Source organism: Lissotriton helveticus, chromosome 2_1 (genome assembly GCF_964261635.1).
Source record: "Lissotriton helveticus chromosome 2_1, aLisHel1.1, whole genome shotgun sequence".
NCBI classification, from domain to species: Eukaryota; Metazoa; Chordata; class Amphibia; order Caudata; family Salamandridae; genus Lissotriton; species Lissotriton helveticus.
Window position 1 is genome coordinate 1518707990 of NC_136059.1, and position 18582 is coordinate 1518726571.

Genomic DNA, 18582 nt, shown 5'->3' on the forward strand with positions numbered 1-18582 from the left:
CTGGCCGTTCTTTCAGTGCTCGCAGGAGTTCTAGGACAAATCAAAACAAAAGCATGGGGAATTCCCAGGTTGCTGGAGGTTTGGTTTGTTTAAAGAACGCGTTGTACTTTCTAGGAGTCTAGGGAAGTAGCCTTGCCGTATTTGGACTGCATGGGTTATTACTAAATATGGATATGATTCTTATGCCTTTATAAGGATATTATTTATTATAACCATATAAGGGCATAAATCGGGAATATCGAATTAGGGTCCTAGATAGAAACACAACACCCACTCCACGTATTAATGTCCATCATTACTAAAAACTAAGCAATATTAAACATATAACGATGCATGTGTGTTTTCCAACCCACCCCAAAATACATAAATCGCATTTGAAATGGTGTATGGTAAATACGCGAAAATGAGTATTGGTACTGTACGTTTTTCAAGCAGTGGTATCATTCAGTTAAATGCATATATATATATATATCAGCTGAATGAATTGAAAAAATTACACATGAAATGGCTCTAAATACAGAAAAGAAGGTCGAGACCATTTCATCACATATTTATACAAATGCTGTACATGTGCCAGAGGCTGAGGTAAAATATTGTCTCGAGTTCCTAAATTAGAAGCTCTGTTCTCTAAGAATAGTTCTACTTTAAGCAGATTACCATGTGCCAGAAAAGGGTAAATATTTTGCAAGTGAAAAAAATAATTTCGCTTTCAGGAAAAAAAAAATAGTTCCAAATGTTTTCAGTAGTTTTGTTTATCAAAAACTGAAGGCCGAATTCAGAGTTCAGGGAACGCTCTGTGCTCGTTGTTTTAAAAGTTATTCTCGTTGTTCAGGAGAGAACAACATTTCAGACAGACTTGCAAAAAATTGGTCTACGACATCAGGTGAAAGTTCGACCAAGTTCAAAAAAGTTGAAATTGTGCACATGTGAGAATGATTGCTATCATCGATGTCTGGATCAGCAATGCTCACAGAAGGTTGTACCTGTTTGGTGCTGCTTTCCTCTCGTACTTCACCGCCACCTACGTGTGATGGTGAAGTCTCAACGAATGCCGTCATCAGAATAGGTAGCCGCTGGGGACAACACGATGCATGAGTCGTTACCGGACCTAGCAAAGTATCGATATCCATTGGTACTGCTGATGGTAGTGTAAGACAGATGTCCAACACGCATTCTTCTCCGCATAGCAGACATCGAAGCACAGGTAAGATGCAATTCTGCCAGATTGGTCTGAATGAAAGAAAGAAACCAAGTTGTACTTAGATCTCTTAGCCGGGCAAATCCGAGGACTTTAGTGATGCGGTCCCAGTAGCGTATAGCTAGGATCGTTACTCCCATCGTCTTGTCTTGTCTTGTCTGTGGCTTGGCTTGCCATATCGGAGCAGAAGGATCAAAAATAAAATTCCTGCTACGAGTCCCAAAAGAAGAGGCAGACCGCCAAAAATGGAATACACAAAATTCGGGATAATGCCCAGAACTGTTTCAAAGGGTGCTAACAGTCCCGAAAAAATTGTCTTAAATAAATGTGCGATGCCAATGGTATCAGACATGTTTAAAATTTGGAGCGGTAACTGCAAACACAACAGTGATGGACAGAATGTGGATCAATGTCACACATTCACCCCAGTCCAAAGATCTGGGCCCAAATCCATCGTTTTTCCACTCCACACCACCCTGGGTTAGACAATGGCGATATGCAAATCAGCGCTGACCCTGTGCCCCATGGGAACAGTCCAGTCCGAACTACAAAAGCCATGTCCTTCCCAGAACGGAATCAAGCATCCGAGGACCGGCCCGGTTTCGAGGTAACACCTCTCATCAGCCCGGCTAGCTTGACTCCAGTGGTGTGGAGTGCCTGGGACTCACGTCTGAGCATCCCCAGTACACTTAGAGCGGTAACTGCAAACACAACAGTGATGGACAGAATGTGGATCAATGTCACACATTCACCCCAGTCCAAAGATCTGGGCCCAAATCCATCGTTTTTCCTCTCCACACCACCCTGGGTTAGACAATGGCGATATGCAAATCAGCGCTGACCCTGTGCCCCATGGGAACAGTCCAGTCCGAACTACAAAAGCCATGTCCTTCCCAGAACGGAATCAAGCATCCGAGGACCGGCCCGGTTTCGAGGTAACACCTCTCATCAGCCCGGCTAGCTTGACTCCAGTGGTGTGGAGTGCCTGGGACTCACGTCTGAGCATCCCCAGTACACTTAGAGCGGTAACTGCAAACACAACAGTGATGGACAGAATGTGGATCAATGTCACACATTCACCCCAGTCCAAAGATCTGGGCCCAAATCCATCGTTTTTCCACTCCACACCACCCTGGGTTAGACAATGGCGATATGCAAATCAGCGCTGACCCTGTGCCCCATGGGAACAGTCCAGTCCGAACTACAAAAGCCATGTCCTTCCCAGAACGGAATCAAGCATCCGAGGAACGGCCCGGTTTCGAGGTAACACCTCTCATCAGCCCGGCTAGCTTGACTCCAGTGGTGTGGAGTGCCTGGGACTCACGTCTGAGCATCCCCAGTACACTTAGAGCGGTAACTGCAAACACAACAGTGATGGACAGAATGTGGATCAATGTCACACATTCACCCCAGTCCAAAGATCTGGGCCCAAATCCATCGTTTTTCCACTCCACACCACCCTGGGTTAGACAATGGCGATATGCAAATCAGCGCTGACCCTGTGCCCCATGGGAACAGTCCAGTCCGAACTACAAAAGCCATGTCCTTCCCAGAACGGAATCAAGCATCCGAGGACCGGCCCGGTTTCGAGGTAACACCTCTCATCAGCCCGGCTAGCTTGACTCCAGTGGTGTGGAGTGCCTGGGACTCACGTCTGAGCATCCCCAGTACACTTAGAGCAGTAACTGCAAACACAACAGTGATGGACAGAATGTGGATCAATGTCACACATTCACCCCAGTCCAAAGATCTGGGCCCAAATCTATCGTTTTTCCACTCCACACCACCCTGGGTTAGACAATGGCGATATGCAAATCAGCGCTGACCCGGTGCCCCATGGGAACAGTCCAGTCCGAACTACAAAAGCCATGTCCTTCCCAGAACGGAATCAAGCATCCGAGGACCGGCCCGGTTTCGAGGTAACACCTCTCATCAGCCCGGCTAGCTTGACTCCAGTGGTGTGGAGTGCCTGGGACTCACGTCTGAGCATCCCCAGTACACTTAGAGCGGTAACTGCAAACACAACAGTGATGGACAGAATGTGGATCAATGTCACACATTCACCCCAGTCCAAAGATCTGGGCCCAAATCCATCGTTTTTCCACTCCACACCACCCTGGGTTAGACAATGGCGATATGCAAATCAGCGCTGACCCTGTGCCCCATGGGAACAGTCCAGTCCGAACTACAAAAGCCATGTCCTTCCCAGAATGGAATCAATCATCCGAGGACCGGCCCGGTTTCGAGGTAACACCTCTCATCAGCCCGGCTAGCTTGACTCCAGTGGTGTGGAGTGCCTGGGACTCACGTCTGAGCATCCCCAGTACACTTAGAGCGGTAACTGCAAACACAACAGTGATGCACAGAATGTGGATCAATGTCACACATTCACCTCAGTCCAAAGATCTGGGCCCAAATCCATCGTTTTTCCACTCCACACCACCCTGGGTTAGACAATGGCGATATGCAAATCAGCGCTGACCCTGTGCCCCATGGGAACAGTCCAGTCCGAACTACAAAAGCCATGTCCTTCCCAGAACGGAATCAAGCATCCGAGGACCGGCCCGGTTTCGAGGTAACACCTCTCATCAGCCCGGCTAGCTTGACTCCAGTGGTGTGGAGTGCCTGGGACTCACGTCTGAGCATCCCCAGTACACTTAGAGCGGTAACTGCAAACACAACAGTGATGGACAGAATGTGGATCAATGTCACACATTCACCCCAGTCCAAAGATCTGGGCCCAAATCCATCGTTTTTCCACTCCACACCACCCTGGGTTAGACAATGGCGATATGCAAATCAGCGCTGACCCTGTGCCCCATGGGAACAGTCCAGTCCGAACTACAAAAGCCATGTCCTTCCCAGAACGGAATCAAGCATCCGAGGACCGGCCCGGTTTCGAGGTAACACCTCTCATCAGCCCGGCTAGCTTGGCTCCAGTGGTGTGGAGTGCCTGGGACTCACGTCTGAGCATCCCCAGTACACTTAGAGCGGTAACTGCAAACACAACAGTGATGGACAGAATGTGGATCAATGTCACACATTCACCCCAGTCCAAAGATCTGGGCCCAAATCCATCGTTTTTCCACTCCACACCTCCCTGGGTTAGACAATGGCGATATGCAAATCAGCGCTGACCCTGTGCCCCATGGGAACAGTCCAGTCCGAACTACAAAAGCCATGTCCTTCCCAGAACGGAATCAAGCATCCGAGGACCGGCCCGGTTTCGAGGTAACACCTCTCATCAGCCCGGGTAGCTTGACTCCAGTGGTGTGGAGTGCCTGGGACTCACGTCTGAGCATCCCCAGTACACTTAGAGCGGTAACTGCAAACACAACAGTGATGGACAGAATGTCTTAAGAATTGTCTTAAATAAATGTGCAATGCCAATGGTATCAGACATGTTTAAAATTTGACCTAACATTTCTACGAAATGCACGGGGCAATTTGTTGATAATAGGGAATGTATCTCTGCCGCTGTCCTTGCAACTTGCAGATCATACGTTTCTTTGGACGAGGTTAAAGGCACAGTTGTCTGTAAAATAATAGACTTCATTCTGCTTAAAATCAATTTAGTATTTGTCAACATTGTTTTCATTCCGTCTTATTTAACATTTTAAAATAAAACGTTTCTACATCACTTGTGTTAAACCCTGAGAAGTATGGGAATTTCTCATAAAATGTTTTCGAGCTGCCTTTAGGCGGTGTTGCACAATGTTCCCATTGGTTATAATTAAAAACATTTCTAGGCTGTGCAGATTTATGCAAATAGTGATGACCAAAATGATTATAGCAATATAACTCTTCATATTTTGATGAACCCTGTAAATAATCATGTTCTGTAAATTTTGCTGACATTACTAAATCTGAAATCATATTATTAATGTTTTTAAAGTCCCAGTCATCAGAGAAAGTACTTGGTGTCACAAAGTCACTTAAGGAAACCTAAAAACTGGTGTGGATATTTCAAGAGCTCAATCGGGCCATAAATCTCATAATCCGTTTTGTCCCATGCTACCCCACCGGGTATTGGATTGGCTGTGATGTTCACTGATGACAGTTCTCTTTTCTCGATGTGAGAGGATTTGTGAGGCTTTAGGACCAAGTTGATGTTCTGACTTGCTGGGTTGAGAGAGGCAGAGACAGCACAAGCTGCGCAGGAGGAGAAGAGCCCAAGTGAGGCATTCCCTACTTTTGCCACCAACCCGACGAAGTGTCAACAGTCACTTCTTTAGGTACAATGCGACCTATTACCAACTGAAGAAACAGGTCAAAACCTTTTCTTTTTTCACTTTATTCACTCATTCCCTCTGGTCCTGAAGAAAGCCCACTGACCTACATAGGCGAACAGGGCTGAAACATGTCGACCGTTTTAACCTCACCATAATCAGTGCGCTTGAATTCCTAATCATTCCATAGCTGCACACCAGAAAACCTACTCATTGAGTATACCCGAACCCAGACCAATTAAAGATTCAGTCTGTTCATTCGTGTATTTTAAAGAACCTTCCCTGAGCACTTATCACCCACTATTCACGATCACTACTGTTTTAACCAAGGGTTATTACCTCCTGGCAGAGGGTGCATAAACTACTGACCCAATGATTATGCACACACGTGTCAATAGGAGCGGGGAGACAACATATACCGATACGAGAACCGAAAATTACACGTGCATGAGGGCCTTTTATTTGGGAGACACCCCACATCAACCTGCATACCCTGGTTATGCAGGACAAGTGATCCTTCCCCCCCGTGATTTATTGATTATTCCTAAGGAGACTGAATGGATCAGCACTCTTCCTCCCCTCATTGATTGATTGTTATTATTTATTATAACCATATAAGGGCATAAATCGGGAATATCGAATTAGGGTCCTAGATAGAAACACAACAATGTCAAGTAAAGCATAAAAACTGAAGTAAGCAAGATGCTGGACTTGGGTGTTATTGAACTTTCAGAGGGCCCCTGGGCCAGCCCAGTTGTGTTAGTCCCCAAACCTCATTCCCAGGGTGAAAAGAAAAACATGAGGTGTTGTGTGGACTACAGGGGCCTCAATGCTAATTCCAAGAGCTGATTAGCTAATTCACAGGTTAGGGACAGGTACATATCTGGGTACCTTTGATCTCATATCAGGGTACTGGCAAAATGGTCTGAACCCCGGAGCAAAAGAAAAATCTTCATTTTTCACTGGAAGAATGCCCCTGCCAATTCAGAGGTTGGTGAATAAAGTCTTGGAAGCCTATTATGCAGTCTATTTTGATGATATTGCTGTCTTTAGCTTTACCTAGTACGATCGCCTAATCCACCTCCTGAAGGTCCTGGGAGCTATGCAGAGAACAGGCCTCACTGTTAAAGCAAGCAAGTGCCAGATAGGGCAGGGCAAGGTTGTATACTTGGGCTACCTTGTGGGTGGAGTCCACGTTCAGCCACTACAGCCCAAAATCCAGACCATTCTAGATTTGGAAGCTCCTACCACCAAGACCCAAGTCAGGGCATTCCATGGCTTGTCTTGCTACTACAGGCTGTTATGCATGGATATGGGCCATTTGTGGCCCCCCTCACAGAATTGACCTCTTAGAAAATGCCCAAAAAAGTCAACTGAACAGTGAGCTGTCAAAAGTCTTTTGACACCTTGAAAGAGGCAATGTGATCAGCACCCATTCTAAAAGTTCTAGATTACTCCAAGCAGTTCATGGTGCAGACAAATGCCTCTGAACATGGGATAGAAGTGGTCCTATCCCAGACCAATGATGATGGCCATGACCAACCTGTTCTCTCCAGAGAGCAGCGTTGGAGTTCCGTAGAGAAGGAAGTCTTTTCTGTGGTTTGGCCCCTGAAGTAGCTGGTTTGTACGTGTTTGGTTCTCACTTCCTTGTCCAAACTGACCACAGGCCTCTCAGATTGCTCATGCAGATAAACGGAAAAAACTTCATATCCATACAGGGAATGAACTTTACAGTGGTTCACAGACCTGGGACTGATCATGCCATTGCAGATGTACTGTAAGGGCACTGGACCAGGTCCCCAGTACCAGATATTTTTCCCAAAACACTACCACGGTTGGCACAACTTCAGCTACCCCTGAAAGTCCCTAATAAGTGGTTCCCCTGGTACCTGGGGCATGGAAACTGAAGAGGGTCCTCTGGGGCTTTAGCACTGGTTGTGCCACCCCAGGGCCCCCTCACCAAGGCTATGCACTCTGCCATTGCATGCTGCATGTCTTGGTGCTGGAAATTTCAAAGAATTTACATGACAGACAGCCTTCCGTGCCATGCCTTTCATGCACTGCATAAGATATAGGTAAGTCACCCCTACTGCAGGTCTTCAGGCCTAAGGCAGAGGTCACTATATACTTTGTCTGGGCATATCAGGATGAGCAATATGCCCCTACAATATCCAGTCCATTCTGGGATGTTGTAAGCGAACAGGTAAGCCATAAAGAGCACATGGGCTGGATACTCGTCAACACGAGTTTGCTAGCTCCATGATGGCTTCATTGATTTGGTCTTTAGAAAGGGTGATGTATTTCCAAGTAATAAGTGAAAAAAGATTTGGTTAGTGGTACTAACCTTAGTGCGAAATCCTGCCTGAGGCAGGGAAGAATTTGAGCACCATCCGTCCACCCCTGCAACTTATCCAGAAGCTGCTTACAAAAACATTTTTGTATGTTGTCTAGAAGGCTTATAGGTCTGTAATTCATAGGGTTACCTCATCAAATTTGTATAGTTTATTATAATGTACATCCTATCCCAGGAAGCAGTTGTATCCGCTTCACTGAGTATCCCATTAGAAAGCTGATTAATAAGGGGCACACATTTCAGTATCAGATTTATATAAGTTCTCAGGAATATTAATCGGGCCTGGGGCTTTCCTTAGGTGTGAACTTCCTTGTGTTTAATAATGAAAAGGCAATACGATCAGCCTCAAAGGATTCACTTGATAACAGTATCTTAATGACATTTGGTGGATGAATCCCAATCAGAATATAGATCAGGGGATTAGAGAAGTGCTTGAACCAAACATTGGGTTGCAAGAAGTGATCTTTAGATGTACTAGCAGCTAAGCTGCCATGGGCTACTAGTTGCCAGAAAGCTTTTATTAAGGTCAGCCTCTAGCAGGTCCTGCCCATTGGCATCATCCCAGTCTCGTTTTCTGATAGACAGAATATGCTTAAAAGAAGATCTAGCTTCTCTTAAGGCAGCTTGATTAGTAGATTTAATGTATAGAATAAGTTGAGATTTGGCCTGACGACATTCTTTGCAGAACCAAGGCATGACTTTGCGATGGCAGTTAGGAATTTGCATATTGGTCTTAGAAAACAGGTCTTTTAAAGAAGTTTAAACAGTTTGATATGTGAGTTAATTATTGATATATTCTGATTAGATACATCTTGAACAAAATCCAGAGTGATATAAAAAAAAATCATAAATTGTTGGCTAATAGAGCAGGATTCCCATTGATACTTAGCCATTTTATTCCCCTTCTATTGTTGGAGACAGTAGGCTCTAAGGGCCCCATGCATCAACCAAAAAACTGGTCGCAAACGGGCAGATTCGCAGAATCTGTAGCGATATAGAAGAAGTGGTTTGTGCTTATAGGGAATTATGGCGCCACAGGATTGAGTTACACTTATTGTATTTTCTCTCAAAATTAATTCTTACGGTGCTAAAGGGCGTGGAGATCCACTAAACTCCACAAATTAAGCACAAGGCCTTAAACGCGACTGAACTCCCCAGCACACGTATCAGGTAAGATATGGTTTCCCTCCAAGTTAAAAGGCAAGTACAGTAATTGAAACACAGAATATACACAATTCTTTCTTTCTTTTGTCTTGTTCACGCTTTATTCTGGTGTTCTTGGCCACAACCAACACGTGTTTCGTCGCTACAGGGTGTGATCCCGCGACTTTCTCAAGGCTATACTAAGTACTCGTTTTTTTAATGTGGTGTTAATTCCGACCCACACAGGGGTTCTGTTAAGTATCACTGATGAATCCAAAATAAGGTCCTCTGATTAATGTGATCTGGTTTCCTTCCAAGGATAAAGCAACATCTTCCTAGCGCAGCAGAGTACAGCAAAAGCTCCCAAGCAGCAGACCGAGTACGGTGTGTGGTATCCCGTCTGTGTGGTTTCGCAGAATCTGCCCCATTACGGCTGGTATTTTTGCATTTGGGAAGCATCATCCCAAATGCAAAAATCGCAATTTAAGTAATCGCTAAAATAGCGATTACTTAAATTGCGAATGCATTTAGGGAATCGCAAATTATGATTCCCTAAATGCAATGCATGATGCAATCGTAAATATCGATTTCGCTATTAGGGGTCGCAAATCACCATCAAATTGAACTTGATGGTAATTTACAAAAACTTTGAAAAATGCACCAAAGTGCATTTTTCATAGTTCCATGTTACACACACACATGTGATTCCTACATGCATAGGCTTTTGCAATTCCATAATTGCGATTCCTTAATAATCTTATTTAAGGAATCGCAAAAGCCTACCTTGATGCATGTGCACCTAAATGAATATAAGGATGTAGGATAGCCAGAACTTGGAACATACCAGTGTTATGAGCTAAATCAAGGGCATTATGATCACTGCCCCACCTGGAAATAATCTTACAATCAAGACGCTTCCCCCAAATCCTACTGTCCATTATATAGTAATCGATTCTGCTCTTATAGTTACCGCTTCTAAATGTGAAAGCTCTAGCCCTATCTGAAATAGATCTCCAATTGCATGCCAGTAAGCCATGAGACAAGGTTAGTGTTACTAATTGTACTAATAGCAAAGCAGCTCTAGACCAAGATTTATTAGGTTTAGCCTTCAAATCAGGAGCTCCTATAATTGCATCCTCCCACTGTGTTAGATTTAAGATATATTCAAGGGGTTCATACGTGATGTTAAAGTCACCAACACGTATTACTGGAGGATGGTTCTTTGTACAAGAGATATAACCATCTAGGATTTTAAGTGTCAGAGATGCTTTGTTTTTGGGGACTATGCGATGGCTGGTGAGAATTATTATATACATTGTGCAGTGTTGCATGCTGAGTTATAACCTAGTTTTACTATCAATTGATTTGCGTTTTGAAATATTATAAATTATTTGTGTGAATTGATTTTATTTTTGTAGGGTATATAGATTGTTTCTAGTAATGGAAATGATGCAAAAAATAATGACGTATTAGTTGTGGAATGTTTGAATTTCTCATCCAAATTAAACTAAACTGTAAAACAAATCATGTACAACTGTCAACCACACGGTCATTAGATTGTTATTAGAAACCTTCCACCTGATTCATCAAACAAAATTGCGCTCGCAATAGCTGCGAAAATGCTATTGCGGCCGCAATTTCCCCAATCGGCATTCATCACGACAATAGCGAAGTCGCAAACACATAATAGCGAATCCGCAAATAGATTCGCAGAATCCCGGCAGGAGAGCATTAGCGAATCGGAAAATGCGACAAACCACGGATACTGCGAAAATAATAGCGAATTCGCTATACAATCGCAATCGGTAATCATGAAAAATCGCAAATAGCGAAAAACCCCAAAATCGCTGTTTGCGAGGCGCAAATTAAGGACAACCCAAAGCAGGTGGTAACCATAAAAGCCATTGAATTTTTTTTGGGAAAAACCGTTGGCCAATCAGTAACAGGTGCAGGCCTGACCAAACACACATAAGGAGAATCAGCAGCAGCATTTGGAGTCTCACAATGCCAGGTATGTACATGGTGGTCAGGCGGCGAAGGCTACAGCGAGCAGCACGGAGGAGACGCAGAATCCAGGACAGGATATTCCGCCAGCGGGTCACCCTGCTGGGCCAAACCAGAGAGCAAATTTATGCAAAGTACCGCCTGAATGGGGAAATGATAATCCAGCTAATACAGGACCTTGACCCCCTGATGCAGCACCCAACAAGGCAGAACAATGCCGTGCCTACGCATGTCCAGGTATTGTGTAGCCTGCACCTCCTGGCCTCTGGGAGCTTCCAGGGGATAGTAGCGGTTGCTGGGGGGATATCCCAGCCTACCATGTCCCGCTGCCTAAGGAGTTTCCTTGACGCAATGCTGAACCAGCTACACCAACACATCAAATTTCCCACCAGCCAACAGGATTTGGATTTGACCAAGCTACAATTCTACAATGTTGCCCATTTCCCACATGTGATAGGATGCATTGACTGTACCCACATCGCCATCTGCCCACCAGCTGCAACGGAGTACATGTACCGCAATCGCAAGTCCTACCACTCCCTCAACATCCAGATGGTCTGCAATGCTAAGACATACATCACGGACATAGTGGCACAGTACCCAGGGAGTACCCATGACTCATTCATATTCCGGTACAGCGGCCTCCACACACGACTGGCCAGGGGAGACTTTGGGGAAGGACACCTACTTGGTAAGTACACTTTGTCCACAATGTCACATTGCGATGAAGTAGCTGCGCTGCACAGGCACTCACCCTCTGCTCCTCTCATTCAGGTGACAGTGGCAACCCTGCTACACCACAGCAACGACGTTACAATAGTTGCACACATACGGACAAGGAATTGCATTGAAAGGACTTTTGGGCTGCTGAAGAGCAGATTCCGCATACTGCACAAGACAGGTGGGGCCATGTACTACAGTCCTGATGTGTGCTGCCGCATTGTGGCTGTCTGCGCAATACTACACAACATTGCTACCAAGCGCAGGATACCTGTAGACATCTCTGGCAGTGAGTCGGAAGGGGACGACCGGCCACCTGCACATGGGCGTCATGCACGCGGGGAGAACCCAGCTGAAGGCCACAGACGCCGCAACCACATCACAATGAACAGTTTCTAGTCCACCCACTCCCCTCACCCAACAAATCACAATTGCATGCAAATGGAAATAATGACAGGACGCCAATGTATGATGCAAGAATAAATATTATTGTTTGATTCACAATAATAGTGCAAGTTGCCATCCTTCCTATGCAATCAGTATTGCCCCATACTGCTGCGTCCAAAACACAGGGCAGGCTTATAGTGTCAGCCTGTGCCTGTAAAAGTACATGTTAGTCAGGTGCGCCTCCGGCGCGAATCACCCAAGCGCCTCTCCGGCTCCTCCTCTGCCACCGCACGTGACCCTGCAGTGGGCCTGGTGCTACGTCGTAACACCGCTACCTGTGAGGCAGACTGGCTGCTCACACTTGAGGTGCCCTCGCTGGCATCGTCCCCCCCGACATTGCCAGGTACAGGGGGGTGGAGTGCAATAACGGCAGTGGTGAGGTGTTCTAATACTCTGGCCACATCCTCGCAGCATTGGATTAGCTGCTGCTGCTGCGCCAGGGACCGTCGCGATAGCTGGGATGTCGCATTGCCGATCACGTAGTTAGACCTGGTGTATGACGACAGCCGCGACAGTAGCTGCCGGTGGTGGCGGCGCCCGGTGTTGCGCTGTGATATTAGCGCAGCAGTGTTGGCCTCCATGGCTGCCGTCATGCGGTCCATCCTCTCCCCCACAGCTGCCATGGCTGCCGTCATGCGGTCCATCCTCTCCCCCACACCTGCGACATTGCGGCCAATATTATGCAGCTGCATCTGTATGGCCCCTTGCCGGCGTGCCTGCATCTGGTGAATGCGTAGCATTCTACGCTCTATGCTCATGCTCGGCAATCGCACTTCCATCCCCCTCCTGCCGCTGCATGCATTGTTCTGCAGGCGAGCCCTGCCATGCCTGCTCTGCTGGCTGCCCACAGTGGGTGGGCGCTGTGTCACCGCTGTCGCTGGAGCAGATGTGGAGGCTCCAGCTGCTGCGGGCCTGGCTGCAGGGGTTGGTGCAGCGCCTGTTGGTGCTGGCGCTGATGCTGTGGGCCTGGCTGCAGGGGTTGGTGCAGCGCCTGTTGGTGCTGGCGCTGATGCTGCGGGCCTGGCTGCAGGGGTTGGTGCAGCGCCTGTTGGTGCTGGCGCTGATGCTGCAGGCCTGGCTGCAGGGGTTGGTGCAGCGCCTGTTGGTGCTGGCGCTGATGCTGTGGGCCTGGCTGCAGGGGTTGGTGCAGCGCCTGTTGGTGCTGGCGCTGATGCTGTGGGCCTGGCTGCAGGGGTTGGTGCAGCGCCTGTTGGTGTTGGCGCTGATGCTGTGGGCCTGGCTGCAGGGGTAGGTGCAGCGCCTGTTGGTGCTGGATGTGTTTGTGACGGCACCTCCACCGCATCCTGTGGTTGCTCATCGATGAACAGCCTGTCACTGTCGCTGCTGTCTGCGCCACCTGTGAGGGGAAGTGGACGTCCATTAGTTGCATGTATCTGTCACACGTGCAGTTGCTACATGCATGCTGGATGACATTCCCTGACTGGCTGTGGCATTGCGTACTTTGGAACCTGTCTGGCTGCATTGGGGTACTTGTACATTGTGGCCACACTACATGTCCCACAATGCTTTAGGGCATTACCTAATGTGCACCGATGGCATGACTTTGGAACATTATGGGAGGCTATAGGGTAATGGCCATTCATAGGGGACAGGGTCGCAGTCGCATGCGACTTACCTTGGCTCTCTTGGGTGGGGCGGGATGAGTCCAATCTGATGACCCCAATGCACGCCTCGGACTCCAACGTGTCCTCGACGCGGTCCTCCATGGCGGTGTTTGGAGGGACTGTAGGTCCTCCCCCTCCAGTGGCTAGGGACTCTCCCAGCCTCTCGGCAACCCTCTCCTTGGCACGACCTCGGAGGTCGTACCACCTCTTCTTTAGTTCATCCATTGACCTGTCTGCCACGCCCACGGAGTTCACTGTGGCTGCTATCCCGACCCCTATTCTCCGCTTCTCCTGCTCAGGCACCCTCCTTGTCTCTTTCCCAAACAGTTTGGAGTGGTTCTCTACCACCCCTTCGATGAGGTGCTCCAACTCCTGTTCGGAGAACTTCAGTTTTCTCTTGCGCCCGGTGTTGCTGGGCCCTGGCACAGCCTCCTCTGCCATTGCTGCAGTGAGATTGGGTGTGGTATTCCAAGTTTGCAGGTGTCCTTGCAGGAGCTGCCTCGAGGTCTGCCTCACTGTGGTGAATGGGGGTGGGAACTGGCTGCTTCCTGGTTGTGATGTCATCACTGTGCTCGAAAAGCGACTTCCCGTTTTCCCGATCACGTGTATTAGCGATTTCGCTATTAGCGATTTCGCTAATCCTACACGCATGTTGCCGAAAATAGCGATTAATCTGCGATTTTCGACACTCGCTAACGCTTTTTGCGGCCGCGTGCGAATCGCTTTTTTTAATCGGAAAAAATCATGAATGCCGATCTGCGATTTCTAAATTGCGATTCGCAGTTAATCGCAATTGGGAAATCGCAGATTCCGGTTTTCATGAATCAGGCTGCTTGTTTCAATAGCTAATGAGGAAGAGCTTTGGGCCACATGCATCAAACTTTGTAATTGTGATTCCTAAATTGCGATTTTTAAGAAATTGCAATTTAGGAATTGCAATCGCTGATGTATGTAGGAATCGCAAAAAGAATTGCGATTCCTACATATTCCTTAATTGCGACTCGCAAATTGCGAATCGCAATTAAGCAATTGCTTCCCATTAATTCCTCTGGGCCTAGAGACTCATAGGAATGAATGGGAATTGCATGCGCAATTTGTGAGTGCCAAATAGGTACTTGCAAAGTGCGCATGCATTTTCAAGGGTGCAAGGGTGCCAAAAGCCACGTTGCAAATACATGCCCCATGTGTGTAACAAGGAACTTTAAACAATGCACTTTTGTGCATTTTTCTAAGTTCTCGCAAATTACCATCAACTTTGAATTGATGGTAATTTGAGTTTCTTAATTGCAATATCACAAATCTTTGGGTTAATGCATTGCATTTAGGGAATCGCAATTTGCGCTTCCCTAAATGCAATCGCAATTTAAGTAATCACAAATTTAGCGATTACTTAAATTGTGATTTTTGCATTTGGGATGATGCATCCCAAATGCAAAAATACTGGTCGCAAAGGGGCAGATTCTGTGAATCTGCCCCTTTGCGACCGGTATTTTGAATGATGCTTGTGGCCCCTTGTTTCTAGTCTGTTTAATTGTTACTAGTGGCATAGCCAGTTTTATGAATATTGAAAATATCAGACAAGTGAATAAAACATGTGGGTTTTCTCTGGAAATTCTGATTGCGAGGATACCCTACGATGGCCATCAATTCAAGGTCCATGGTAATCAGATTCATCCTAGTGAAATGCCAAGGAAAAATTAAGAGCTACAGTGCATTCAGGACCAGAATCACTGAACCCCTTGGTAATTCCCCATTTGTAAGGGTACCCTCACAATCCCAGTTGTAATTCAAGGTAACTGTACTTACTGATGCTCCAAGTATCAGTCAGTTGGGGGGGGGGGGGCACTATTAGTAAATTGGGCGGGGCAGAGGGAAGAGATACAGAGGGAATAATGGTGATCTTACAATGAGACTAGATGTATTGATTGTTATGATGCTTCTCTCCTAAATACTGGGGCTTGAGAATGTTCTGCATTAATAATAATTATGTTGTGCCTCTTGAATTCTTGTGTTGATGCAACAGGTCCAAACATCGTTACCAGAAGAATGAAAGAAGCAGATTCTGTGAAAGATGCGGAAGTAGTAACGCCATGTAAGGCTTCATTAAGAAAAATAAAGGAAAATTTGCCTCTCAACACCGACTTAGAAACAGACTCAAGAACCCTTTTATCTTCTGAAAGTAATACCAAAGTACGAGGAATAGAAAATGCTCCGTGCAAAGAAGACTTCAGTAATTTAAAACATTATAATCTATATCCAGGAACCACTGACATAGAAATGCAGGGTACATCTAACCTCAACAATTATAATGTAAACCAAGTAGACCATCCTAAGTTTCAACCAAACGTAGTGCAAAACTGGAGACTGCATACATTTGAGGACTGCGAAGAAACTTTCAGTGGAACAGGAAACATAAGTTGCACTCAGAGAACACAAACCACTGACCGTCCACAAGTGCACACTGACTATAAGAATAGCTTTGCCTTAAAGCAATGTCAACATGAGCATCAGCGAGCACATTCAGAAGATAAAAATTCAACGGCTGGACCATATATTTGTACCCAATGTGGCAAAACTTTCAGCATCAAAGGAAGTTTATTGAGACACCAGAAAGCCCATGCAGGTGTGCGATATGCCTGTACAGAATGTGACAAAAGTTTTACTCAAAAGGGAGACCTTACTATACATCAGCGAACACATGCAGGTAAAAATCCATACACTTGTACATACTGTCAGAAATGCTTCAGTAGCAAATGTAATCTTAATCAACATAAAAGAAAACATATTGGACAGTATGCAGAATATTATCCTAGCATGGCTTGAGTTGGACATTAAACTTATCTTGTGCAAGCTGTAAACATAACCCACGTTGGTGACTTGAACCATGGGAAAGAGACAGAATGGTACAACAAAATAGCTTGCCTGCTCCTTGGATCTTTGTGAAGATTATAACATCTCAGCACACGAGAAACGCTGAGACCACTATCCATAGAATACTATAAAATGATGATGTTCTAATTGCCTGATACCAGAGCCTGAAGAGAAATGGGAATGTACTTATGCTTCTTCTTTCACAAGAGATGTTATTATGTATTTACTGATACAGGCACTGGGGCCTGGCAATCGCAACCATACTTGAAAGCCTACTTTCTCTTTGAAAATGGTTACATTACTCAAACTCCTGCCAAATGAAACAGTAAAACAAATCATATCTGTATTACCCTGTGATTTGCTTTTACTTCTCGCCTACAGAAGACACATTTTTCATAATACTAAATCTTTGAGTGCATTTTGGGAAGCCCATTGCTTATTGATTTGGTGTAATTCTGTTTAGTAGTTTCAATAAATGAAGGTTAAAAAAATATAGACATTTCACACAAAAAAAAGTATTAAAAAATATATAGGGGAGCACGAAAATCTTCGGGGGGGGACTTTACAGTGAATTTGGGAAGTATCCAATGTACAGTGGTGGGCGATGCTCAGGCGTTCTCAATTAACTAGAACTTTAATTTTGTTTAATTAATTTTAATTGAAATTGTAGTGCTTCTGTATACAGTATTGAGAGCAAAAGAAAGAAAAGAAACAACTAACATCAAGTAACTATAACTTGTGCTCTGCAGTAAATGCCACTCACATTCCTGCCATGCACTGCTAATTATCTCACATATTACATCACTCATGACATGTTCTTATCATTGATAACATCACTACAACATCTGAAAAGACATTTTTATTTTTAAATGTGTTTATTCACATTTTTAAGGACATTACACACAGAAATACTGCAGGTAAATGAAACCATGACTCCCTGGTTGGAATAAGTTAACATGCTCAGTGACACAAATATATCTAAGAGTTGAAATTCAGCAGCCGGAATAACTAAGTACCCACCTTCTCCCTCTACCCGAAACAGTTTTCAGGCAAACACAGGGAGAGTGGGCAACCATGTGTGTGGTGAAATCAGCATTAGATACATAAATAACACAAATAAAAATGCAACAAATAAACAATGAGTCCCAGGTGAGGGTATCGCCCCAAAAAGTCTAAACAGGAAGAAAATAACGAGTTGGGGGAGGTAAAGAGGACCACACACACCCTGTCTATTCATGGACCCAGCCATGCAGAGCCTGGATTAAAATATCCGAGAACCACTGTAGGCCGGGGCCTCGGGATACTGCTCCATCCGCCGCTATATCACCACCTTCCAGGCTCACAGCCATCCCTTCATACATTCCAGGGTTGCTCGCAATGCTTCCATTCACTCACCTGTACAGTCACTCACACACCCACTCAATCACCTATACAGCCTCTCAACACAGCCACTCACTCACCCATACAAAAACTCACACACTTACTCACACAACCACTTACATACCCATCTACACATCCATACAAGCACTCGCACATCTGCTCACTCCTGTACAGCCATTCACACAGCACTTACTTTCCAATACAGGACCTCACGCACCAACTCACTTAACTAAACAGCCACTCTCTCACCCATACAGCCACATACACACTGAGTCACTCCCTCATACAGCCATTAAGATACCCACTCACCCATAACGTCACTACACACCCACTTACCCAGCCATAGAGCCACTAACACTGCCACTCATTCACCCATACAACCACTGACACACCAATACCGTCAATCACACAGCAACTCACTTGGCCACACTGCTACTCACACACCTACGTATACACCCATATAGCCACTTACACACCCATACACTCAAGGATACATGCAGTCACACAGCTACTCACTTAATATATGTTAGAAGGAGTATCACTCAGTAGTAGTGCACCTAGTATACTAATTTAACTTTTGTAGTAGGTTAGTATATATGCTTAAACACCCAT

General features: G+C 45.7%; 1 protein-coding gene across 2 annotated transcripts in view; it reads left to right on the forward strand.

Annotated features, from left to right (window-relative positions):
• LOC144818744 (uncharacterized) overlaps positions 1 to 18582 on the forward strand; it is a 397421-nt gene that overhangs the window by 153184 nt on the left and 225655 nt on the right. Inside the window, exon 7 of one of the 2 annotated variants that reach the window (XM_078676447.1) lies at positions 15743 to 17080. The exons of the other annotated variant lie outside the window; for it this stretch is intronic. Coding sequence (XP_078532573.1) covers positions 15743 to 16542 — 800 coding nt within the window. The 3' untranslated portion in view covers positions 16543 to 17080. Of the gene's footprint in view, positions 1 to 15742; positions 17081 to 18582 lie in introns of those variants that run through there. 2 annotated transcript variants of the gene reach the window in all.